Source organism: Nothoprocta perdicaria, unplaced genomic scaffold (assembly GCF_003342845.1).
Source record: "Nothoprocta perdicaria isolate Ctin4 unplaced genomic scaffold, notPer1 scaffold_22, whole genome shotgun sequence".
Lineage (NCBI taxonomy): Eukaryota > Metazoa > Chordata > Aves > Tinamiformes > Tinamidae > Nothoprocta > Nothoprocta perdicaria.
This window is the reverse complement of record NW_020455415.1, coordinates 4,505,021-4,530,439: the sequence shown is the minus strand read 5'-3', so window position 1 is coordinate 4,530,439 and position 25,419 is coordinate 4,505,021. Positions and strand designations below refer to the sequence as shown.

Sequence of the window (25,419 nt, the reverse complement as noted above, 5' to 3'; positions counted from 1 at the left end):
AGCMCCGGGGGACGCGGCACGAGGCCCCGCTCGCGCTCCCCTCCGGCAGCTTTGGGTTGTATTTATCCGCTCCGTGCTGCTTCGTTGCTCCAAGCAGTCAGGCTTCATAAGGAGGTGACGTGGAGCCTTTGCTCGTGTGCTGCTGCTGCTGCTGGAAAACGTGGCCCTGCCCTCGGGAGCAGCTCCAAGGGGGCTGCTCGGCGGGGCCTTGCTCCTGGCCKGGGCCTGGGGCAGGTGCGGGGCCCGTCCCGCTGCTCCGGGCGCGAGGACCGGGCTGTTGGGGAGGGAGTCGGGCCCAGGGGAAGCCCCACAGCGGCCTTGAGGGCCCTGCRGGGGCCGTGGGGCTCGAGGAGGCCGGGGGAGACGCCCCTGCACCGGCCCCCGGCACCGGCCCCGGGCCCTTGTCTTTAGGAGGGGGGCGCAACACYATCCACGCGGGCCTCGGGTTTGTTTTTTTCTCGTTCTTTTGTAATAAAAATGATACAAAAACCCCACACGCAGTCGGGGGTGATGATKGCGGCGGGAAGCTGCAGCTAACGGCTCCCTGCCCAGCAAGGGCCGGGTCCTGCCGGCCACGGGGCGGCCCCGGGCGGGAGGGGGGAACCCCCAAAAAGCCCCCTGTGGACTACAACTCCCAGCGYGCCCCGCGCGCGGCGGCGGCGGCACTACCGGTCCCGGCGTGCCCCGCGCGGGCGGGCGGCGCTCGGTGCCGTCATGGCGGCGCCGCCGCCCGTGTACGTGCACAGCGCCGAGTACGTGGCCCTGTGCGACTCCCTCTGCAAAGTGCCCAAGCGGGTCAGCGCCGCGGCGGGACGGGACGGGGCGGGAGGCGAGGCGAGGCGAGGCCGCCCGGGGCGGGCGCGGGCCCGGGCCCGGGCACCGGCCCCGTTCGCTCGCCGGTGCCGCGCGCTCCGGTGTCGCCTCGGCCCGTAGCGGCGCTGACCCTGCTGCTTCTCCCCTTTAGGCCAGCATGGTGCATTCGCTGATCGAGGCGTATTCCCTGCTGGACCAGATGAGGTGAGCGGCGCGCCGGTCCCGGTCCCGGTCCGTTCCGTGCGGGTCGCGCCCGGTGCTGAGCAGCCGCTGGGCCTGTGCGGGGGTTCGCGGGGCTGCTCGGAGCAGGAGAGGCCGCCCGCTCCGCTGAGCGCGCGGGGTGACGGCGAGTGGGGCAGGTGCCGCGTCGAGATCGCCCGTCCCGTGTGGCGCGGGGCTCCGCACCTCTCGGTGCCGGTGGCGGAGAAGCCCCCCCCGGGAGAAGCCCCCCCCCGGGAGAAGCCCCCCCCGGGAGAAGCCCCCCCCCGGGAGAAGCCCTCCCAGCTGGCGCTGCTCTGGCTCCCCGCAACGGCGCTGGGGCAGGGAGAGATCCTCCTGCTTTGCCTTGGGTTTTGGGAGACTCTTGGCGGGCTCTTGAGGCTCTGCAGGAGAGGTGATGCTGAAAGCCAAGTTTGATGAAGAGGAGCAACGAGTCCTTAGTCCCCCGTTAGGCTCTAGAAACTGGGAAGGGGGAGAGAAAGGCCTCACATAGTATAGATACCTTGCATAGTGTCTCATATCATCTTAAAAGGATCTTGGGCTGCTGTGTAGTGRTCCTGGCGATATCCCGGTGTCTCCTGTGCTGACTGCCCTCCTTGCCCTCTCCGGCCAGGATAGTCAAGCCCAAAGTGGCTTCCATGGAGGAGATGGCGAGCTTCCACACGGACGCCTACCTGCAGCACCTGCAGAAGGTCAGCGAGGAGGGAGACGACGACCACCCCGAGTCCGTGGAGTATGGGCTTGGTAAGAGCCTCTGGCGGTGCGGGAAGGGAAGGTGCTCRGCTCGTTTTCAGCCTAAAGCTTTGCATGTTGGCTGGAGAGAGCTTTCTCTCTTCAATGTTTCTTGATTTACTTTAGTGCCTTTTGGCTTTGAGAACTGTTCACTAACTGTTTTGTTCCGGTGTGCATTAATTGCCTGAACAAGATGCTTAATTGCTTCCTACTGACTAAAGAAATCCCTCCTCTAGCACCTGCAGAACCAGTGGGCAGCTGAGTTCTTACTTCACCTCCATGAGAATGGAATTCTCATTTCTTCCATGAGAAATCAACTGTGTATCAGGTCTAGAAACCTTTTTGCCGGGGCTGCTTTAGGCAGAATGAGCTGAAGTTGGCTCTTGGGTTGCGAAGGTGAGATTGCAGGGTTAGTGTCCAGGAGAGGGACGTGGCTTCACTTGGAGACTAYGAACATGGTGAGAGCACGGTGATCCAGAACAGGCAGATGAAAAGTTTGTGTTTCGCAGCTGAATTGAATTTTGTTGCCTTATATCTAAACAAATGGTGACACAGACATTTTCTGASTCTTTGGAAACGCTCGCTATAGAGCTACAGGCCTCAAACTGTGGGAACCCGGTGGGGTCTCAAAGAGGATCAGCCTGATCCGGTGTAGCCAGGCATCCTGCTTCCATCTGGAAGCAGCGACCCATATGTTCCGTGTGGCCGGCAGAGGCTCCCCTCGTGCTGCTGGGTGCAGCTCTGCAGGGCCCGGAGCCAGAGCCTTTTGCTGCTCCTTGGCTGCAGCCCTGGGCTTCAGCTGAGCTGGGGGATGGCTCCAAGGAGGCCGCCATAGGGATGCTGTGAGAAGGCCGGTCTTCCTTGTGGGCATCTCATTTCTAGAAGGACAAGGTACCTCAGTTGCTGTGTTGAGACTAGCCAAAGCAGCAGGTATTCTTTTCTGCAAGGTTGATGTTGGGATCCAAGCAGGCCTTGCATATGTATTAGAAGTTGGCTCAAGACCTTTCTGAGAGTTCTTTGAGCACAAGAAAACATTTTAATTGCTGACATATTTATCTGTACTACCTGCAGCACCTGGATCTGCTGCATGCGTCCAAATGTGGTATCTGCTGTGGAGACCTTGTGCCGTCCATCCCATGTGCTCCAAACAAAGTTAGAGCTGGGCTTGCGGCCTGGTAGCTCCAAGCAAAGGGGACCTGCTTCTCCTGGCGGGAATGGGCACCTGTGTCTGATGCCCTGGTTCTCGCCTGTAGGTTATGACTGCCCCGCTACCGAAGGGATCTTTGACTACGCAGCAGCTGTAGGAGGAGCCACCATCACGGCAGCCCAGTGCCTGCTGGACGGCAAGTGCAAGGTAGCGATTAACTGGCCTGGAGGGTGGCATCATGCAAAGAAGTAAGAAAACAATCTCTTCCCTTCCATTCTTTTCACCTGGTGTCTGACCCTCTTAGCTCCCAGCTCTGCCCCAGGAAGCCTCAGGGTGAAGTGATTGAGCAGAAGAGAGAGGAAGGTGGGAAGAAGGAGGTAGAGAGCAAAGGTCCTGGTGTGGGCAGAGACCTGAGCACCTGCTGGTTTATGTCCAGCACTGATCCTATCATGGACTGAAATGTGGCTCTCGGGTAGTCATATTCAACGGTTTCTTGAGCCCTCCATCCAGCGATACCTGCTAATTGCCTGAGGGCCAAGGGAGAATTAATTTGGCCAAGCACTTTGTGGTGCATAGAAGAAGGAATGAGGAAGAGTAATTGAGGGATATTACTTCAAATACAGAAAAGAATGGGATTGTTTGTCTTTTGTGTCTTTTGTGGCTTTTTTTTTCTTTTTTGGTTTCTTAAGAGGAGTAAAAGAGTGCAACACTGACCTCTATATTTTTCCCGCTGTTCTAAGCCCGCTGYTCTAAGAGTGGCTCTTTGCTCTGAACTCTGCTCTCAATAGTTAAACCTCCAGAACAGCAGTGGAGGAGGTAGAAATTTTGTCCCTGAGCACTGTAGTTCTTCAGGGCTGAAAACACTTGTTTCTAAATCACTGTACTCATGACTTCTTGTCGCACAGAGCCCTGTGGTGTCAGTAAGCTTCATATTCCCTTTTGTTTGCTTTCAACCTGTCAGCTGCGAGCTTAACTGCACGCCTCCTCCCTCTCCTGCAGCGAGGCAGAATGCGTGTTTGTTCCCTCCGAGCCTTCCCCGTGCTGTTCATGGTATTTCAAACCTTTGTCATATCCATCGTGAGTCATCTCTCTTCTAGGCTGAAGAGTCCTGTGCCGCATTTAGGAGCTGTTTGAAGCATGTTGTGAACTATTTTTATTCATACCAAAGGCCCCCACAGTTTGCATTTATTGGCAGAACCCTTCAAAAGTCTTGCATGGCACAGAGAGGACTGCTTTGTCCTGGGTGCAGTTCCCTGTGGGATGGGGTATGGACCAAGAACCTGTTGTGAACTGTTCTGTTCTCATTCGGCTCAGGGGGTGTGAGAGGTGCTGGTACTCGCATCTCGTGGCAGTCCTCAGGTCATGCTGTTTATTAGGTGCATCCTCAGAAACGAGGGGATATTTTGCCACACAGACGCCAGCAGAATGAAGTTGTGCCCTTTCAGCTTTATTTTTGGGGCCTTGTGGAGTGTTTGGTGCYTGACTGCCACCAGACTTGTGTGCATAACCCTGTAGTTGGGAGAAGACTCCCCTGTGGAATGCAGTGCAGCTCGGCATGAGCACATTCATGTCAGCAGTCTTGTTGCACCTTCCATCCACTGCCTTCCATTGCAAAGTGCAGGTGGTGCCCCTTGCTTTCTGATTTTGCTGACTCTCAGATGACGTCTCTGCCCAAATCTATGCAACTTCTTAATCTGAATCACTGTATTTTACAGATCGGTTAAAATCTAGTTGTTCGTAATGCAGAGCTCCCCCTCCCTTCTCTTTTTATTAAAAATAACAGGTTTGAATATTCTGCAGGTTACATCTTTGCCCTGTTTAATGTTTCTGGCTCCAATAGCTGCTAGTCTCTCAGTAATTCCCCTCCTCCTGGGCTTTGAATTCCAGCTGCCTCTTTGGAGGCACGTGCTTTCCTCCCTCTCTTTCAGCATCGCCATCAAAATCAYTCCTCAAGTAGCCACCTTTGGTACCTCCCTGCTTCCCTGACAGAGCATCAGCAGCCGAGGAAGCTCCTGGAGCTCTGAAAGTGCCTCTTTGTCTTGTGTTTGGCAATTTGAGACCCAGCAAGAAGCAGTTGAGCGACCGGGCTCCTGTGGGAGAGCCAAGCAGAGAGTGGTGGTGTCTTGTCGGGACATGCCCAGGCAGTGATCACAACTGCTGGAGGTGATGAGGTGCTCTGCTGTTCTGCAGARCAGTAAATATCCCTCATCACTAAGTGGTGTTTTGTAAGTTGCTTCTCTTTTTTTCCACCTTGAGGGTGAGCATTTACKCACGTGAGTTTATTCAAGACCTGGAGTTGTTACGTGTGCTCTAAATATACGTCTTTTGGTCTACACAGAGCTGGTGTGGGTGGCAGGGAGAGAAGGTTTAATGACTTCCCAAGATCCTCAAGATGGAAATGATACCCATGCTACAGTGGGTATCTGAAATTCCCAGTTTATTAGGATACATTTGAGGCAGAGGCTGAGACGAGGAGCTGCTGCCGTCTGTGATGTGGGGCTGCCCTCCCTGCTGGCAGTGCCGCTCGAGGCTTGTCCCTGCCATGAACCTAGGAGCAGAAACCCCAAGTGCTGGCCCAAAGCTGCAGCTCCAGAGCTGGCCAGCCTCTGTCCAGGGAGATGTCCCAGCCTGCTTGGCCTTSAGGCTGAAGGAGGTGACATGTGACAGTGTGAGGAGAGTGTCACAGGGCCCCACAATGCTGTGCTTAGGTGTGAGCAGGGACTCCTTGGCTCTTCTTTCCCCAGGCAAATCCTCCGGAAACCTCACTCCAAAAGGATGTGTGCGGTGCCTCCCTGCCTTGTTTTTCATGCTGAGAGCAGATGTTTCCTGGCTGGTCTCCCTCATTTTATGCAAGGCTGCATCTCTTTGGCCTCGTCTGCACTAGCTCTGTCTCCCAGAAACTTCCACTCTTGGTCCTGGCTGCAGCAAGTCCTGGCTTAGGTGAGAGGCTCAGTTTCCAGAGGCATCAAGGGAGTTAAATCCCTCAGCCTGTAGAGACTGGGTCTAGATTTTTGGCTTCCTTATGGGGAAGGGGAGGAATATAGAGCATAACTGCAGATAAGAAAGATTCCTGGGATACCTGTTAACAACCCTGTTTTCAGCGTCACTGTGAATCAAAAGAGCCAGCACATCCCTGGAAAGAATCTGTGCTCGAAGACATCTGCMGAGAGTGTCAGGAACTGCAGTTCTGCTGTATCTGGGCATGGGAGGAGCAGGGAATCGTGCAGAGTGGCTGAAAGTCAAGAGACACCTTTTGAACTGTGGAGTGATTGGAGCTTTGCAAAGAGGAGCTGATGCCCTCCTGTTACAAACGAAAAGGTTTTGGCTTAAATGGGCCATCTGGGGCTGGCCTAATGATGCCCGTGGAATTTGGCTTTGGGATGGTAGCTTGYAAAGCTGTGTTGGGTAGGTGGCTTTTCACCATGTGCCTGAACCCAGACTATGGTCTGATGGCAAGTGGTGACCAGGGACTTGGCTTCAGAGCAAGTCTAGAGTAAGGATCAATAAATGTTCCTTTGGCACCAGAGTGTGGTAGCTGCTCCATGATGCAAGCCAAGGATGATGGGTTTTGTGCAATATTTGGTYCTCTGTTTAGCTGCTGGGGACTCTCCTCTGACTGAGCCCAAGACTGGTGCCGTGAGAGGCTTCGTATAGAGCCTTGGTGYGTTTTATTTTCCTCTGGAGGAAGGAGAATGTGGTTTGGGCAGAAGCTTAAAATTCACGTACTGTAGAAGGGAGCAGCAAAGTATCGGTGTTTCCTCCCGCTGCCTTGACGCTGCCTTCCAGGAGCTGTGAGCCAAACTGAGCAGCTGTGGGTTGGCTAGGAGACTCACTCAAAATGACCATCTGGGGCTCCACTGGGGTCTGTCCTGTTGCCACAATGGGGCTGAGACAGAGGAAAGCAGCCTTGGCATTTCTAGTGGCCCTGGATTGCTTGGAAGTACTTCAGCTGCAGGAAGCTGGGGTTTGGCTTGTGCAGTGGGCAGAGAGGCCTTGCAGAGCCTCTCCTCAGCAGGGCTGGCTGCTGGGGAGCCCTCRCCTTGGCAGGGACCAGCGTGAGCTGCGTGTGTCCTGTGCTCTGATCCTTGCTGCTGCTGACCCGTCCCTTGGCAGCTGCTGAGCCTCAGCAGAGCTGCGTGTCCTCTGCTCCCTGCCGTGGGGTGGCAAAGGCGAGGGGAATGCTGGCCGTGGTGGTCATGTTCRGCCTCCTGACCTTTGCTTTTCACAGAGATGAAGCTTCTGGCTTCTGCTACCTGAACGACGCTGTCCTGGGCATCCTGCGCCTGCGCCAGAAGTTTGACCGTGTCCTTTATATCGACTTGGATTTGCATCATGGGGATGGTAAGGCCCAGAGCAGGCTGCAAGGAGCAGAGCAGCACAGACTGAGGGAGGAGCAGCAGAGGTGCAAGCCTGTCTGTGCAGTGGAGTTTATCTGCTGCAACAACAGTGGCTTTATCTCTGTTCAGTGCAAGCAGATTCCCTCAATCCCCTTCTACCTTGTCCCAGATTATAGATAAGCCAGCTTGTTGGCTTGGCGTTACTGAAGTATCCTGCCCTCTCCCAAGGATGTTCTGGGCAGCAGTCTGGTATCTGAAGTGACAAACTGCATTGATGGTGTGTGCTAATTGCCTCTGTCAGAGGCTCTCCAGCAAGAGGATCTCTCCCAGCCCCTTGTCTCCTATCCAGTGATGATGATTAATTGCTTATTGTCACCAGGACARGATTGCAAGAGGGAAGCAGTTGGTAATAAATGATGCTCTTAAAAGAAGGCTTGATGCTATAAAGCTAGAGGCAGAGCGGGCCTTGCTGAAGCTGCTCTTTGCTCCAGGAACACTATTTCAACACCATTTAACACTTCTTRCTTTCTTAAGTTTTATGTCGTGTTTCATTTTGCTCCATTCCACCCCACACACACTCATTTGTTTTCTGTTAAATTCACCCAATATTTCTTTTCCTATCCTTACCCTTGGTATTTTAATATGTCTTTTAGAAAAAAAGAAAAACAGAAAAAAAACCCAAAGCTGTGTTGAATTGCAGCAGTGCTGAGAACAAGCAAGGGAGCCTGGTAGCTCTGGCTCTAATGAGAGCCAAGCCCTGGTCACGGCAGCCGTCCTCAGCTCCTGCCTCAGCCTCCCAGGGCTGCTAACACGGGCACTGCCCTGAGGTATTGTGATCCATTCAGTTATGGTTAGCATGAGAGCTGCCAAATTCATTTCAGTTGTGACCTCTGCTGCATCTGAATGTAGATCTCCACTTATTAAGAATAGATTTATTGGGCCACATGTGGTTTTCTGTTTCATTAGTTGCATTCCTGCTCCCCTCATTGCCCCTTGCTTGTTGAGCGGCTCATTTGGGTGTTTGGTCTCTGCCACTTACCTGAAAGATCCATGAATGTTTCCTCTCTTCCCGCTTTCCGTAGGTGTGGAAGATGCCTTTAGTTTCACTTCGAAAGTCATGACTGTTTCTCTGCACAAGTTTTCACCCGGATTTTTTCCAGGCAAGTTGAACTTGTTTGGGTTAGTTTGGTTTACACATCACTGACAAGGCACCAGGGAAAGGAGCTCTCATCCYTCGGCTCAGCAGAGGTTCCTCACAGCCTTTCTCTCCAGGACATTGGTTCTTGGCCTGTCCCTTGACCATAGGACCATCTTTTGCTCTTAAAAAATGATGGTCTCTGAACTCTCCCAGCTAGAKGATGGTTGATGCCCAGAGTCCAAGAGCCCCTTCTGGGCTGCCATGGTCCCTTGCCTGTGTCAGCCTTTCTCTGGGTGATGTAGTTTCTGCCATCAGTCAGAGCTCCCTTGAAAGCCTGAGCATGCAATACTTGAAAGCTTCTTATGGGATAGGACAGACAACTAGAACCAGGTGCATCYAAGCTCTTCCTTGTTGGAGATGACAAGGGGGCCACCAGCAGACCAAGCCCTGGCCACCTGTTCTCATGTGAGACATCCCAAGCTTCTGTCTCTTGCAGCTGATCCSTTTTCTGCCTAAACTAACTGTGAGATGCTTCTGTTCTGCAGGCACTGGTGACGTGACAGATGTTGGCCTGGGGAAAGGTCGCTATTACAGCGTGAATGTGCCTATTCAAGATGGCATCCAGGATGAGAAGTATTACCAGATCTGTGAAACGTAAGCTCTCTTGCTCTGATGCAGTTTGTTTTCAAGGGATTTTTAGAGAACAGAGACTGCACAGCATTATTTATTTATTTACTGTTTTTAATTAAAATCTTTCCTGTAGGTTAGGGTTTGTCCTTTCCCCTGTTACAGTTTTTGATTACAGTGAACACAGATAATCCTCAGACATTTCAGAGATCTCATCCAAATCCTTGGGCGAACTGAATATACAGAGGCCTTTGTCGTGGGAGGGAAGGTCTCCTTGCTATGGGTCAGACTTGTGTGTTTAAGAAGGGATTGAGAAGGGAAATGTACTCTTCACTTGGACTCTTGGCTGGCCACCTCTGTACTCCTGGCTGGGCACTTTTTTTTTCAAATAAGTGCTCTGAACTCCTAACCATCGTGAGACACATGCTTGGGGCTGAGCTACAAATGTTTTCAAAGCACCTTTTGTCTGTCCCAGAAGAATGAAAGGCTGAAGCCTTGTCTGTCGGTGACAGACCTGCCTCTTGGCAGACCCCTCCACCACTTGATGGGTGACATATCTCACAAACTCCTGTCCATGCTGAAGCTGAGCTGCTTGGTTTGCCCTTTTCTGGGAGGGGGGTTAACATTAGCTGAGGACTGCAGGATGTGGTAGCACGTCCATCTCTTAACCGTAGCACCTGAGGGCTATCACTGCTCGGGATCTATAGGGCAGTGGCACTGTCTGCTCATGACGTAGCGGCCCTTTTTCTGCTGGGAGTTGTATTTCCAAGAGGCAGGGCAGCTTTAGGAGCCAAACGGGCAATTAGGAGCTCGGTCAGGACTAGCCTGTTGCAAACGTTCGTAGTTGTCTGCACAGGTCCTACCATAGCTTTCAAGCTGCGTATCAATAAAACATCTGAAAATCAGTTCTGCAACTCATGGGCAAACAGGAAGGGTTGTGTCCTGGCCAGGAGGTGGTCATACTTGTGATCATGRGTATCTCGCCCAGTTCATGCCAGAGGATGATCACAAGCTCAAATTGCCCATGCTTTCCAAAGCTGGATTGGAATTGGAGCTGGTGACCTCCTCTGACACGGRTATTGGTAGGTCCATTACACCCTGTGCAGAGCATTTCCATGTATTCTTCTCCTCAGTGTCCCCTACTGGTGAGAGGAGACCTGCTCCTTGGCAGCCCTTTCTTCTTTGTGCAGGTCCTATCAGCTCAGGCGTTGCCAGAACAAGAAGCCAGGGAAACATGAGGCAAAACTGTTCCCTCTCCCTGTGTCTTGAGGACAACTGCTTCCCTTCTCCCTATGGAGACTTAACCACTGCAGCTCAGTGACATAAATAAAGAGGGAGTTTGCTCATGGGGTCTTGGAGCACGTGCCCTTTGAACTTGCCTCTCCATAAATTACCCTGCTTGTGTTTGATTGCTTTTGTTGTAGCAGATAAGCTCCTGTCCTGCTTCTSGGTGGTATGACCCGTGTATAAGAGCCTATTGTTTCTGCAGAGCAAGTGACTCAGGCTCCAATTAAAATACAGTGTTAATAATAGCTGCTGTGTGTGGAAGAGGGGCAAAGTGTGACGTTTTTTATATTATTTCCTGGAAGGTCTGACGTATCTTTAAACGTTTGAAGGCAAAGGCAGCGTGAGACACAAAGCCTGCAAGCTGGGGCAGGGTTGGCAGCAGCAGCCCTGGGTGCTGAGCTGCTGCAGGGGGCAAGAGCTGCAGCCCACGCGTGTTTCCACTCACAGCCCTCGGGGAACCAAGCTGCTCACGTAGCTTCTCCATCAAAAGGAAAGTTATGAGGGTCTGGCTCATAGTAAGAATATCCAGAATGACTCACTTGTTTGATCACCTTCCAAAAAATGCCCAAATTAATAAATCAAATCCATTCTGCCGGTATGTCAGTACACTTACCTGGAATCTSGATATTAATCTTTTGAAGCTCAAAAGAAAGAAAGGTGCCGCATGTGAGAAACATTATTATAAGTGCAGAAAGTTAAAACAAGAAATAACCCAGAGACATTCAAAAGACAAAGAGAAATCTGAGGTATTTTAAATTAGGTAACATTTTATATTGCAGACTGGCACTTAATTCTACCAGGATGAGATCACAGAATCATCTATTTCTCTTCTGATTCTGTCTGTAATGTTAAAAAAGATATATATCTGACCAGTGTTTGCTTGTGTTATKGTAACTGATGCACACCCAGTGTGTTAATGCTGTGCATAGATGTGGATGTAGSGGGGGGATTTGACGTTAGCTAGGGCAGGCTGAGCTGCGTGACAAAAATCTGCTTATCTGGAGGTTGGGTTGTGGCCATTTTTCAGTGGAGAAACAAGATAGAAATGTAAGTTCCTTCCAAAGAAAGCAGGCAGAACCTTTGTAGCCCCAGTGCTTTGGTGTGCCTTGCATGCAGCCGAGCAAGATGCTGTTATTTCTGTATTTGCAGTGTATTTTCGGTAGTTACACAGTGAAGGAGGGATGGCTGGGACTGGATGTGTATCTCAGCAGGCAGAGACCCGAGTGGTGGCCCAGCCTGGTGGTGCTGGTTGCTCTGAGATGTGATGCCCACAAGCAGAGCCAGTTCCCCCGTATCTGATCCGATGGGCACCGGCAGCATCCTGGCAGCAACATGGATCTCTGCAGGTGGATCTCACCTTTCAGACTCCTGAAAGGCAGCTGGCTTTTTCAGTGCCTCTTGCAGATCCTGTAGATGAGACCCAGGCTGGGAATCCCAGACTTTATTTGCCTTTTTTTTCTCCCCTTCAAGTCTAGGTTTCCCACTTGCAGAAGGAAGGCTAGAATAAGGGAAACTGCAGTAGTACCATGAGCCCTCCAGGCCCTCTGCTTAARCCAGATCACCCAGAGCAGACTGGCCAGGACCGTGTCCAGGTGGCTTTTGAGCATCTCCAAGGATGGAAAGCCCACAACCCCTGCAGCCAACGCATGCCAGTGCTCAGGCACCCTGTCTACCCAAGTAGATGAAAGCCTCTGATTTGGGGAGCCTTTCCCCATTCTGCTGGGCTGACAATCATCTCCGCACGCTGCGAGGAAGCGTTGAGCAGCACTGCTGCTCTTCCAGCAGCAATCCCACCAAGGCCAAGAGAGCTCGACCACCGCTCAGGGTTTGCTTGAAGCTGCAGAAGCCCTTTTTCTTACCTCCTCCCCCTTGCCCTTGAGTCTTTCAGCTGTTTCTCTGTGGTTGACAAAAGGCCACTTCTTTGCAGCCATTTCCTGTTGTCCTTGGGAACCTGAGGGGGAGTGAATTGGATGCTGCTGAAAGACGAATCTTGGGGAGGTCTGGAAAGCAGGCAGCATCTGCCCTGCTCGTGTCCGCTCCGCGGGCCGCAGCAGAGCTCTGCCTTGGGTGCAGCCCTGAGGAGAGGAACTGCTGGGCTCACCTGCACTGCAATGAGCCTGGCCAGGTTGTGCACTCAGGAGAACCCTGACCCTGGTGAGCAGCTCTTACCGGGGTGCTGCTCAAACTGGGGGAGCAGCTGAAGCAGAAGCAAGAGCATGGGAAGCATGGGTGGGACTGTTGATGCACCATCAGTTTAGCTTTATTGTCAGGTCAAACTTTTAGCCTGTAGAAAATGGGTAGGAGCTGAGACTGCAGAAAAGCCCTTCTGACTTSCCAGAACACCAGGAGCACTTGCTCTCTGCCTGAGCACAGTGCAGAGCGAGAAGGGGGCCAAACTATCTTCCTGCATTAATGGAGGTCCCGGGAGTTACAGGCAAATGCAGTCACATCAGGGAGATTTTTTTCATTTGGGTAATATCTGTGATGTGCTTTGAAGATGAAAAGCCCTGGGAGGCAGCAAACTTGGTTTTAAACTCCTAATGCAGCCAAGAAAAGCTTGCAGGGATGTCCTGAAAGACCCTTCTCTGTCCTTGCTGGGAGATCTTGCTGAGAAATACTAAGAAGTCTTGGCTCAAGGCTTAGTTCAGAGTGGCTGGAAGCAGTTTATATATGTCCGAGTGAGTTTTGGTCCTCCTTGCTCCAAGAGAGAGCAGCACTAGGTGGGCCTTGGGGTGGGAGGGCTACGTGAGCAGAGGAGGAAACGCAGCACACATCCCTTGCTTGTGTGCACACACTGACCTCAGCAAGGGACTTGGCCTCCTGAGCTGGAAAATGCCTGTGGAGAGCAGAATAAACCCCCCGTAATTCAGGAGGAAAGAGTCAGTGACCTGCTCCTCCACTTGGACACCCACAGGTCTATGGGACCAGATGGGATCCACCTGAGGGTTATGAGGGAGCGGGTGGAAGTGCTTGCCAAGCCGCTCCGCGTCATCTGTGAGTGGTCCTGGTCAACAGGAGAGGTCCCAGACAACAGGAGACAGGCCAGTGTGACACTTGTCTACAAGAGGGGCTGGATGGAGGATCTGGGGAACAACAGGCCTRTCAGCCGGACCTTGGTCTGTTCAGGCACTGGACACCCAGAACAACCTCCATCCCGGCGTTCTGGAAGGTGGGCAGGTCCTGGCCACCCCAGAACTGAGCAGGGCAGTGCGTGGAAGGGCAGCAGCATCCATTTGATGTGGGTGCTTGTGGTGCAGCCCAGCTCTTCTCCCCGCAGCGTGCTCAAGGAGGTCTATGCTGCCTTCAACCCAGATGCCGTCGTGCTGCAGCTGGGGGCGGACACCATAGCTGGAGACCCCATGTGCTCTTTCAACATGACGCCCGAGGGAGTGGGCAAGTGCCTCAAGTACGTGCTGCAGTGGCAGCTGGCCACGCTCGTCCTGGGAGGAGGTGAGCACGCGCAGAGCTTCGGGCTTCCTGAGGGAGCAGACTGCAAACCCACCTGAGCTTTGGGCTCTAGAAGGGTGGCTCGTGTTGTCATCATGAGGARGGCACTACAGCTGATGCAGTGCCAATTTTACACAACACGAGGCCCTGGCAGTCATCAGGTCCAAATCTCAGTGCCCCAAGATCCCGAGCTAAAGGTTGCTTAGCTCCTCTTGAGGAGAGCAGAGGTTTTTAAACCTGGTGAGCTCTGATCATGGCTTCTAGGTGCCATCCTTGGGTCCCAGCTCTGCTCATCAGGGCTTCTGGTCATCAGAAGCTCTGCAGGGCTTCTCCTTAAAAGTGAGCACTGTTCCCAAACCTACTGTGGGCGTCTGGCACTGAATGATGTCTTTGGATTCAGGCAGGGGCTTGGGAAAAGGGCTGGCTGCCTGCATGGTGCAGCAGGGCTCTTGCCACCCAGTGGAAGCTGTATTTGACCTGCCTGTGTCAGCAGCTTGTCCCATAGGGAGAGCACAGTGCAAGCCTCTGGCTACCCAGTACTTCAATAAAAGCCTCTCTGTTGGGCAGAGCCTCCCAGCTCTTAGCCTGAGATCTCAGATCAATTGTGTGCACGGCTTGGGTGGGTGAAACAAGCACCTTTATCGTGCGAGCTGCTAGTTTTACCCTCACCATTTGTTCCTTCTAGTAAAACCTCTCCYCCTCTCTCCCCTTTCCCCTTCCAACATCTCAATTCTTGCTGGAGACAGGAGGCTACAACCTTGCCAACACAGCTCGTTGCTGGACGTACTTGACCGGGATCATCCTTGGGAGAACGCTGGCCTCCGAGATCCCCGATCATGAGGTAAGGCTTGGACAATCCCTCCCTTCTCCCTGCGAGAGCGCTAACTCATTCCACCTAATCTGAGCCGCATCCTCACCGCTCAATGCTGGGTTGTTGAGAGGCCCTCCAGGAACAATACTGCACTGTCCCAGCAACATAGTGGCTGCTTGTTCCCCAAACCCGAGACCCTCTGCGTCTCTTTGCGAGGCCTCTCAGAAGCCAATCGACTTCAGAGCCTCACGTAATTGCAGAGGGGGTGGGAATGGGGGGGGGTCACCTGTTGGCTCAAAGAGCTCTTCAGGATGTGCACATACTTTTGCAAGGGAAAGGACAGACCTTTCTCAAAACTTTACATTTTAGCCCTGCTTTCGTCTGCTCGCAGAAAGCACCAGGTGCAACTTTGAAGCTTCACTGACGAGGAGTCTTCCAAAGGCAAAGGGCTGTTTATATGAGCTATCACAAAAGGCTCCGTGCCCATATTGCTGTTCCTACAACTTTCTGCTCCTTGTGTAGTAGAAAAAAATGGATATATGTTCCCTGGCTTTGAGCTGCTGATGAGCTGCTAATAAAAAGGCACTGGGAAGAGTGTTCCTGTGGACAGGTACATTCCCTTACCATTCTCTGCAGAGCCTCTTGAGAGCTGATTTGCAGCTGGAAGGGAGATGTGGGAGTTACAGTGCATCCCACTGTGTGTGGAGTCACCTCAGCTCTCTGTGGCCTGTGCAGATCCTCAGCAATGGAGCAAGGCAAGAACCAGGTGCCACCCGCATGTCTCTGCCTGCTGATGGTCATTGTGGCCCTGCTGCCCAGTAAGGAAGTTGTGCATCTTCACATCGGTGTGAAATTTTTGTCTTCACTAGCTGGACATTGGCTCGTGTCCTCTAGCAGGAAACCAAGAGCCTAATTTCTAGGCTCGCTAATAGCTCCAGATGCTCTTTCTCATATCAATGTATAATCCTGTTTTGAAATGTATTAAGCAGTTTGTATCAAGTGTCCCAAAGCCCAGAGCCACAGGCCAAGGCTCACAGCTTTTCAAAGGATTTCCTTTATCAATTTTAAATCTGTATTCTTGCCTCTTCCCATCAGAAGGTCCCATCAGGTCTATGTTTTGGCTTTTGAACTAGAACCAAGATCAACATTTTCTGAAACCAACTGTCTTGAAGATCATTGAAGGATTCTGTTTGTTTTCTTTAATATAACTTTGATGCAACTATCTGCTCCCTCTCTCTCCTCCTAAACCGGATCATTTCATAATGCTGAACATAATATTTACTTAGCCAGGAGTAAAGGTCCCTCTAATGCTTTCATACTGGATGCTGCAAGGTCATTTGCATTGAAACCGAGATGTCTGAACTTTCCCTGCTGAAGGGCTCTGTTGGCAGCTGAAGGGCTGTGTTGGCAGCTTGCCCCGACCCTGGGAAGCCTGGCCCAACGAGCAGCAGGTAAAGTGGCTGGTGTTTGCTCTCATGTTACTACATGGAGCACAGTGACAAACCCTGTGCACTGAAGCACTCCGGGTTGAAGTAAYATCTGGTCACCTGCCGTCCAGATTCAGGTGGAGTACGTGGTTCTTTGAATGACCTTATGGAGCCTCCTAAGTGCTTTGGATCTTTRTGAAGGGTTCGGTGCTCTGGGGTTTCCYGRCTGAGGAAGAGGCAGGGAGCTGAGCATCCTTGCTTTGTGAGCACACAGTGTAAGCAAGGCGGCCTGAGGGGCCCGGGCCCACCTAGCAGAGAGAGGGACCCGCTCTCAGCTGCGACCTTGGGGCTGATGTGCTGCTTCTCRCTGTCCTCTTGGAGGTTTACCAGGAAAGGATTAAAAGTAGCTCTGTTTTGCACCCRCCTGGGGAGATTTCAGCTCCGTGGGGTCATGTGCTCTGGCTGCGCTCGCAGGAACCCGGGGCTGCATCAGCTGCCTGCGTGCAGGCAGCAGCAAGGCTGCAGCGGGCCAGGCTGCAGCGAGCGCGGGATTTGGGACCGTGAAACAGCGCTCGCAGGGCCGTGCTTGAGCATAGTSCTTGGGGGAAGGGAGATGCACTGCCAGGCAGTGCCTGGCACAGCGGGTAGTGATGGAGGGCACTGCTGCTGTGGGAGGAGATCCCGGGGCAGACCGAGTACCCCTGYGCAGGTTTGTGGAGGTCTTCCCTCTTCAGTTTTTTTTATGCTCTTTATATGGGCAGGGATCAAAGAGGTAAGCTGCAGCCCTGCTGAGGTACTGCAGAGTGCTCAGGGTCCCGTTCCTGAACTGCCCCGGCTTGTTCCCCTCTCCGAGGAACCCCAGGAGGGTTAGGAGCAGGAGGAGCACAGCTGGGCCCTGTTGAGGGAACAAGAAGCACTTGGTTCCTGCTGCTGCAGCTCCCACAGGAGCATCCTCGGGGCTGCTCAAGAAGCMCAAGCTCTCCAGCAAAACCCAAGAGAACTGAGAAGTGGAGTTGAGCCTCCCTTGGTGAGATCCTTTTGCCCTGCCCTACAAGCAGTGGTCTTTTCATACTTTTTACCCCTTGTTTCATTGGGATGTTCTTAAATAGTATGGACATACAGTGGGGAGGGCTGGACCTCCTTTGCCATGTCAAGTGAGAAGTGCTGTCCAGAAAAGTGTTTGTTTAGTCTCCTCCTTTATCAGTGGCCAAGAGCAGATGCAGAGAGAGTACAAACATCAGTGCAAATAGAGGTTCTCAGGATACTCTTCCAGCTTTCAGTGAATTATGGCCAAGAAATATCCTGCTGTCTCTGAATCTGGAAGTTCTTCATGGCATTTCTTCGGTGATTTTGTCCAGTGTTTTGTTTGAATTGCTTTTAGTAATTACTGTGTCCTTTGGCCAAGCACTCCTCAGCTTAGCTGTGCACTCCGTGGGGAATGTCCTTGTTTTCTTTGAAGCCACCACTRCTTAATTTGTTACGAATGCTTATCCCAGGAGTTTTCCCCATTGCCACTTCCAGGTGTTTTGCAAAATATGCCCTATTCAAAAGAAATAGGATATTGCATCGTYCTCCCCCTGAGCTCCCTGGAGCAGGTTGATCCACTCCAGAGAATGAGGACAGCGGGTCCAGTGCAATAAGAGTGTCTGTAGCACTGAGATTTCAAGTGAAGACAACTATAGCAATCTTATGGATGGATTTTACATATGTGCAGCAGTGTTGGCCTGCATCTTCTGAGCTTTCTGCCTGCCTAGCACAATTCAACATTGAGGAACTTTGGGGTAGGTTATTTCTGCCAGTTCTACCCATCCTGTGTATTACAGCATGTAAGCTTTACTGTATCAAGAATATTATTTTATTTATTTATTTTGATGGGAGGATTGTTGAAAGATACCCGTAATGATACGTGCTGGGTTGGGGTCAGTTACCAGGACTTCTATTTTAAAAAGAAATGAATTAAAGAAAAAAAAAAGAGATAAAAAAGCAGGCTCATGAAAGCCAGACATGGAAAAAATAATGGCTTTAAGATATCAGAGCTCCCTCTCCAAAGTCAACTGGCACCCAGTGCAGAACATTCCCTTTTGTTTATGCTCTAGGGCTTTATCTGGGTTTAGATAATGGTTGGGCTTCCACCACTTCCTTTAGGAAAATTCTCCTTTCAAAGCTATTTCCATAACAGGACGTGCCCAGGTTTTTGGTTAGGTCCCTCCGTTTGGTTTTGTCCCAGTATTCCCAGTGTTATCCAGTCAGGTGACACTCACCTTGTTCTCAGGACCTAGACCCTGCGATCTGGGACTCCAGCAGCTCCTTTTGCAGCGTGCACATTTGATTCTTGCCATCCTGCCTTCCATCATAAAAGCTTCCCAGCCCTTTCTCATTTGAGTTGGAAATGGTGTCTTTGGGTGTTTAATTTGTTTTCATATTTTCAAGTCAAATGGGAAGCAGTGCAGCTGTGTAGCAAAACCATAAGTGATTTCTCCGGGTGCTTCACACCCCCTTTCTTGCAGCGACTTAGGTCTGTGCCTGAACCTCTGGTAGGAGAAGACTGCAGCAGGGTATATTCACCACATTTTTTTCCTCCTCTGAATATACCAGGTACAAGATAATGTAGTTCCTCATCTTAATGCAGGTTCCRCAGCAGTGCTTTGAGGGGCTGCCTGCTTCCTGCTCTTTTGCAGTTGAGAATGGGACATTATCATCTTGCATGAATCTTGCAGAGCCTCCAGAGAGAAAATCCCAGGGTAGCTCCTGCTGATGGTTTTGCATGTGTGGGGAGTCCTTCCGACCTACCCGTTTTTGCCCTCTAACTTCCCTGACACAATCCAGGCTGCCTGCGTGGTGCTGCAAGGGCAGCTTAGCATGTGTGGGGTGAGCTGGTGGAAATGGACTTGAAAATAAAAACGTCCCGATGGTGGGAAATTGGCTGGGACTCTAGTGGGCACATGGAGTGAAATATTTGCACAGCTACGAGATAACCTGAAGGGAAACAGTATGTCCCGTGTGTGCGGGCACGGAGCTGGTGGCTGTTTGTCATATTCCCAGGTTTATTCTGCTGCTTCTGGCAAAGAACCGCTAGTGATTTAATAGCTTATCAGTGCCTAGGCACAGAAACAAAGGTTGGTACTTCCTGATCCCTTATTTCCTCTGCTTTAAATAGGAATTCCTATTCTGATTAACATGGAACCTGGAAGTGGAGCTGTCAGGCTGGGCACCTCTTTGCGTTCGGCTCCGACTTCCTGAGTGGGATCCGCCTGACCACGGTCCAGGCGCCGCTTTCCTGCCATACAAACCCAGAGCTCCAGGGAAGCTGCTGGAGCTCCTGGCTGGGACCAGGCMCTGCTGAAGCACATCACCATGAAGTGCCACGTCTGCTTGGCACTCAGGGTATTTCTCTGCCTTTCAGCCAGGTTTAGCAGGTCTCTTCGGATCGGTACTGAAATGAGGAGGGCAATTTTAGACTTTTATAAGATAGCTTATTTATTTGTTTATTTATTTGCTCTTGGCGTATTTGTCAGATCTGGAGCTGCTCGCAAGAAAATACCCTTCTCATTTAAAGACATGATTACTTCTGCCCGATTTTTAAATTTCTCCTCTTTGCCTTTTCTGTCTCTCACTCCTTTCCTGGCCTTTGCACCTGCTCGATTCTTCCTTCAACACTTTGTTCCCTATGGTCAGTCCTTGTTCCCATCTCTTGAACCTTTGCTGTCACCCTCTCTCAGATCATCAAAACAGTCAGCAGTTACACAACTACTTCGGGCATTGCTGCTTTCTCCAGGATACCCATCTCATGGGAGGGAAGGCATTTGCAGTCCCAAGGATGCATCCCTCTCGCTTAAACTTCAACTCCAAGGAGTCTGTGCAAAGGCTTAGCAGCAGCCAGTCACTTTTGAGCCTCTCATTTGTTGTTTCAGCTTGTGTAAGTTTTAAAAGGGAGAGGTGGTACATGTCCAGGTGAGCTGCTTATTCAGGTAGGAATTTTTAGCTTTTCCTTTCAGCCTTGGCTCTAAGCCCCTTTTTTTCATCTCTGCAAATCAGCATTTTTTTCACCAATGAAAATATATTTTTCCCTGCAACAGCTAAATGTTTGTTGCGGCCCCTCAGCCTCCTGTTCAGACCAGCCCTGGCTCCCTCCCTGCCTCTCTGCTGTGAATAGTCCCTGCAGTTCTTTRATCAACTAAAAGCAATCAAAACAGAATGCAGCATCCTGCCGCCTCGGTTTGGGAGATGCAGGGAGGCTCATCCTGATGGTATCGATAGCCTAGGTCAAATTAAATGAACGACTCGCTACAAAGGGAATAGTGCACAATCTGTGCCGCTTGCTGATGAAAAAAGACTGCTAGTGATAACAGAGGGGATTGTATGTGACTGTGCAGAGGTGCTGTGGATCTTGGTGAGCCTTGGCCACGCGGTTCCAGCAGTCAGCCTGGATGGACACACACTGTAGCGCTGAGGAGCTCTGATTTTGCATCTTCCAGGCGCTGGAAGGCACAGCCTCCCCAGCAGATACTGCCCAGTGGTAGCAGTTGCTAACACTGAGTGGGCAGAGGCACTGCAGGAGCCCGGCTTTGACATAGCTGAACTCCGTGTTCCCCCTCACAAGGAGAAAATGCTTTTCCCTTTTACAAACAGGTACCCGTGAGGAGCCATCCTGCAGCCTCTGCCCGCCGGAGACCTCTCTTTTGCCTCTCCTCTCTTCTTCCTGCAGTTTTTCACGGAGTACGGTCCGGATTACGTGCTGGAGATCACACCGAGCTGCAGACCAGACCGCAATGAGCCGCAGAGAATTCAAGAGATCCTCAATTCTATCAAAGGTGAGTTGTCCACCCCAAGACAGCCCTGCTGGTTCAGGGGCACCAGCTTGTAATAACGTTATACCAAGTACCCTGAAGCTTCTCGGGTGCAATTGGCAATGTAAGCTCCATGTGTCACACACTTAGCAAGACTTTCACATTCACCAACTTTGAGAAAGGAAACAAAACACAAAGGAGCTAAAAGTCTTTTGAAGTTGTTCCGATTTTTACAAGGGATCTATTTTCACCATCTGCAAGATGTGGTGGAACAGGCTGGCACRGTGGCAGTATCCAGAGAGCATGCATTTGTTCTGGGATCTCCTGTTTTGTGGTTTGCTGTCAATATTTTGGAATTAATACTCCTGTGGGCAACCCAGGGGATGGAAGAAGACTTCAAGCCACTCTGGCAGTCTTGTTCATCCTTTCTGCCCACACCAGCTCGTGAAGTCCATCAAGGAAGGCAGGGGGTGACAGAAGAGATGACAAGAACAAGATACCAGGAAGCCCTCACCCTCTGCCTGGCCACATATGGCAGCGCTTGGGAAAGCCGCAGGCAGCAAGTGGAGCCCGGATGAGATGGGCTCTCTGGCAAGTCTGGGCTGTCCTGARTGCCACGCTTTGCACTGCACAGAATGAGTCCTCGGGAACGGACTGATTTAATAGGAGCCACGTGCCCAAACTGTTTTAAGCCTTTGGCATGCAGACATCCCAAATTAAAGCCAGTTTTTATGAAATCTTCCCAGCATAGGGACTGCTGTCCACAGTGTATCGGATAATGGCTTGGGCTGTGCTTCTRTTGGCTTATTAAGAAAATTAAGAAAAAAAAAACCCTAAAATTGCTGCRGTCTCGGGTCTCGGCTGCAAGGCTCAGCCCCATCCCTTGGGTACCTGCAAATCGAGGGCCTCTCCCTGTCCTTCCCAGTGGGAGGTACTGGGAGAAGAGGCCTCTACAGTTCAGCCACCCCCAGGTTGAGCTAACACATGATGGATCACGGGTTAAGCCTCAGTGGAAACATCTTYTCCGTCTCTTTCTGTTTCCAGGGAACCTGAAGCATGTTGTTTAGCGGAGCAGGGAAGCCAGAGCATCCCTGAGCGCATCCCTGGTGTTGAAGACGTCGCTGTTTCTGGCAGCGGGGAGCAGGGCTGCGGGGGACTTGCCCTTGGTGGCTCAGTTGATTTTTCTCTTCTAAACAAGTTGCCGAGTGCCGTGGCCCTGTGCAGGCAGGAGCACGTGGGCCTCACAGCTCCAGCCTTCCTGCGTCCACCCAGCACTTGCTCCCTTCTCTTTCCTTTTTAAATAACACAGAGTTTTATTCTCCCCACTGGGTTTAATGGGTTTTGAGAGCTCAGAGCTGCAGCCCCTCCACAGCTGGGCCCTGGCAGCAGCACCAGCTTTTACCTCGTTGCCTGCCTGGCAGGACCGCGGCCTTCRCACGACGCCTCCGAGGCGCCCGCCCGGACAGAGGTGCTGAGGGCCAGCCAAGAAGTCACAGCCGTTGAGTTTTTAAACTGTTGGGCATTTTTATACAAATAAAATACTTGAACTACCCATGCCCTTGCTCCTCTTGTGTTCCCCTTGCCTTCGAGGAGCTCTTGTCCAGCACCTTCCGTGGGGCGGTTTGGGCAGGTCCCACGAGCTCTCTGGAAGTGGGGCAGTACAGAGGGCGGTCAGGCTTCCACCACCCATCTCCCTGACGTTCCTCCACGTTTTCCCGTGCAACGTGGGCACCACGGGACGATGGTAGCACCCTCATGGCTGGAGTGGAAGGAGCCCGGCCAGCACCCTGCTTGCTGCAGTCCCTCAGCTCGGGAGAGCTGCACGTAGGTTTGTGACCATCCCTTCTGGCTCTGCCAACATAGAGCAGCACAGGGCACTTGTGGGGACTGGTGAGTCGCCAAAATCCTGCGCGAGGCCGGTCCTGAGGCAGATCCCTCCTGGCACCAGCCAGGCCGGGCCGGGGACTGAGGCCTTGGCTGGCCTTGTCCCCTCATTCACCTGGTCCACAGGGCTTTTATTTATATCATTTTTAAAAAATGCCTTAATGGATATGGGAAAGCAAATTTCCGGTTGCTTTAATTAGCTTTTGCTGGAATAAATAGCGAGACCAAGGGCCTCCTGGCCTGGCCCGGCTTTGTTTTGATCCCTTGTTTTTCACTTCTGCTGCAAACAGGAAATACAGCAGGGACGGAGCTCAGCTGGACGCGGCTCCCACGTCCCTGCGCGCTGACCGGTGACCCCCTGGCTCTTCCCGCTTTCCCGCAGGATGCTCGCTCTGGGTTCGGGCTGCCCCGTCACTGCTGGAGGTGGCTCCTCATCCCGCTGGGAGATGTGGTGCTTTAAGAGAGAGAAGAAAAGCGGATCTGGGTTTCCCAGTGTCCCTGAGGCTGCCCGGGGCCGGCAGTGGCTGCAGAAAGYCCTGGGCACTTGTTTGGGTAGCGGTGCAGTGACGGAGAGCTGGGCCACCCCAAAGTCACCTGCACGCAGAGGGGTTGGAGCCTGTGCTCCGAACTGGGGCTGGGGGCAAGGTTGGGGGCCTAGGGTATGGGCGCAGTCCCAGGTGGCCCCCGCATCTCCCCCAAGCCTGGGCGCCCCCCGTGGCTCCTCTCCTTCCCCAGCTGCTCCCTGAGAGAAAGGAACCAAGACTCAAAACTAACCAAAAACTTGGAAAAAGAAACAAATAAACGAGGAGGAAGCAGCCTAACGTCTAGCAGATGGGGCTGTACTAGCGTTAGACGAGGAACCGCAGTGAAAAGGAGCTGGACAGAACTGGGTCGGAGATGGGGGACATCTGGCACCCAAACACACCAGGACCACCTGCCTGGGGGTGGCGGGGGAAGCTTGGGATGGGGACAAAGCCACCCCTGTGCTCACTGTCACCTCCCCGGCTGCTGGGGGTGTCGGGGCTCAGCTTGGTGAAGAGGGCAGAGGGGACGCGGGAGCTGGGGAGGGGGGGACCCCGGCCCCCGCACAGAGCTCCCGGTCCCTGTGCCCCCCGGGTGGCGGGCAAAACCTGGTCGCCTCGCCAGCCCTGTCACCACCGCGCCCCTTCTGCGGGGGAGCAGGAGGGGTGTCCAGCACACABGGCGCTTCCCGCATGGATGGGGGGGCCGGGGCGGGCCCGGGGGAGGGAGGCGGGGCCGCCCCGTCCCGTCCCGCCCGCCTGGCGCGTCCCGCGGCCCGGCCGCTATAAAGGAGGCGGCGGCGCCGACGGGGCGGGCGCAGCGCAGCCGAGGGGAGCGGAGCCGCCGCCGTGCCCGTGCCCCGCAGCCCCGGCGATGCCATGAGCTCCCTGCTGCCCGTGAAGGACGGCGACGCCGGGACCGTCCTGCAGTACCGCGACGGCGGCGAGGCGGGCGGCGGGACGCACGGCAGCGGCGCCGCGGCCATGCCGGCCACGGCCGCCTCCGTGGGCCTGCCGCCCGGCCCCCATCTCCTGGCCAGCAGGCACCTGCAGAGACTCAACAGCCAGTACCGCAGCGCCCTGGCGGCGCCCGGCTCGCGGACCCCCTGGGCCCGTGGGGCTCAGCCCCACGGCCCCCCGCCCGGCGCCGGCCTCATGGACTGGGACCCCGTGGACGAGGAGGTGCTCACGGCGCTCGTGGTGGAGCTGGGCCTCGACAGGGCCCGCGAGCTGCCGGAGCTGTGGCTCRGCCACAACGAGTTCGACTTCGCCGCCGACTTCCCGGCCGCCTACTGATCGGGGGGACGCGGGGGCGGCTGTCGAGGCCCTGGCCGGGTCCCCACGGGCGGCCCCTTCCGCGCTGCCCAGCCCCTGSCCTGGGTGCGGAGCTGTGCCTGGGTGCCCAGCGGGGACGAGCGCCGGGACAGGGACGGAGCCCTGAGTGGGGCCGGTGTCGGAGCCGGGGGCAAGGGGCTCCCCTCAGGGCTGGACACAGTTCGAGAGGCCGGTTTGTGGGGCCGGTGGCTGCTCAATAAAACCCTGAAGGAAATGTCCTGCCTGTGCTGCCCGTGTCTGCTGTGCTGGACAGGACTCTGTGCTCCGCATGGGGGGACGTCGGGAGGCCCTGGGGCCCCGTCCTGCTCCCTGCCCAGGGATCCTGGGGGTGRCAGGTCTTTGGGAACAAGTTAGGGCAGGAGGAGGGTGCAGCCCCTGCCTCCTTCCCTCCTGCCGACCTCTCATGTGGGGGATATTCCCGCTGTCTGTCCCCATCGTGCCACCTGCCCCATCCCGTCTGGCAGAGCCGCTGCGGGGACCCGCATCCAGGAGCGCGGAGCCCCRGGGCTGCAGCCCTRCCCGGCACCGCGGAGGGGCCGCTCYGCCCTTGCCCTTGCCCGGACCGCGGCTCGTGCCGAGGGCCCCGGGGCTGCACGGGGCTCCCTGCGGGGCCGGGGTGCGGGGAGCCCCGCGGGCCCCCCCGGATCAGCGCCCTGAGGCGGCTCCCGGCCCGGGCTGTGCAGGGGGCCGAGGGGGCACAGCGGGGCGCGCAGGCGGGACGGGGCCGGGATGGGGCTGGGATGGGATGGGACTGGGATGGGGCTGGAATGGGATGGGGCTGGGATGGGGCTGAGCGGCCCCCCTCTCCCCCCCGTTAATTGCGGTGCCCCAATGAGAGCCGGGCGGCGTGGCGGGTGTTGCGCGGCCCTCCGGCCGGCAGGGGGCGCCGCGGCGGGGCGCGCGCGCG

At 53.8% G+C, this 25,419-nt stretch overlaps 3 protein-coding genes across 4 annotated transcripts in view; all 3 read left to right on the top strand.

The window, feature by feature from the left end:
* Positions 1 to 678: 678 nt before the first annotated feature.
* On the top strand, positions 679 to 22,321 carry HDAC8 (histone deacetylase 8). 2 transcript variants are annotated; one of them, XM_026039132.1, is made up of 11 exons: positions 679 to 795; positions 965 to 1,017; positions 1,646 to 1,776; positions 3,018 to 3,159; positions 7,140 to 7,252; positions 8,331 to 8,408; positions 8,932 to 9,040; positions 13,578 to 13,750; positions 14,494 to 14,588; positions 20,691 to 20,796; positions 21,817 to 22,321. In XM_026039132.1, the coding sequence occupies exons 1-11, from the start codon at positions 715 to 717 to the stop codon at positions 21,837 to 21,839; spliced, it is 1,104 nt and encodes a 367-aa protein (XP_025894917.1). In that variant the 5' UTR covers positions 679 to 714; the 3' UTR covers positions 21,840 to 22,321. The 2 variants fall into 2 exon arrangements, with proteins under 2 accessions (XP_025894917.1, XP_025894918.1); XM_026039133.1 differs by lacking the exon at positions 21,817 to 22,321 and having other exon boundaries at positions 14,490 to 14,588; positions 20,691 to 20,752.
* A 1,735-nt stretch (positions 22,322 to 24,056) lies between these two features.
* Positions 24,057 to 24,473, top strand: CITED1 (Cbp/p300 interacting transactivator with Glu/Asp rich carboxy-terminal domain 1). Its single transcript, XM_026039036.1, has one exon. It carries the CDS (start codon positions 24,057 to 24,059, stop codon positions 24,471 to 24,473), a length of 417 nt encoding a protein of 138 aa, XP_025894821.1.
* Positions 24,474 to 25,295: 822 nt separating this feature from the next.
* RPS4X (ribosomal protein S4 X-linked) overlaps positions 25,296 to 25,419 on the top strand; it is a 4,524-nt gene continuing 4,400 nt past the window's right edge. Inside the window, exon 1 of the mRNA XM_026039035.1 lies at positions 25,296 to 25,325. Within this exon, the coding sequence (XP_025894820.1) occupies positions 25,296 to 25,325 (30 nt within the window). The remainder of the gene's footprint in view (positions 25,326 to 25,419) is intronic.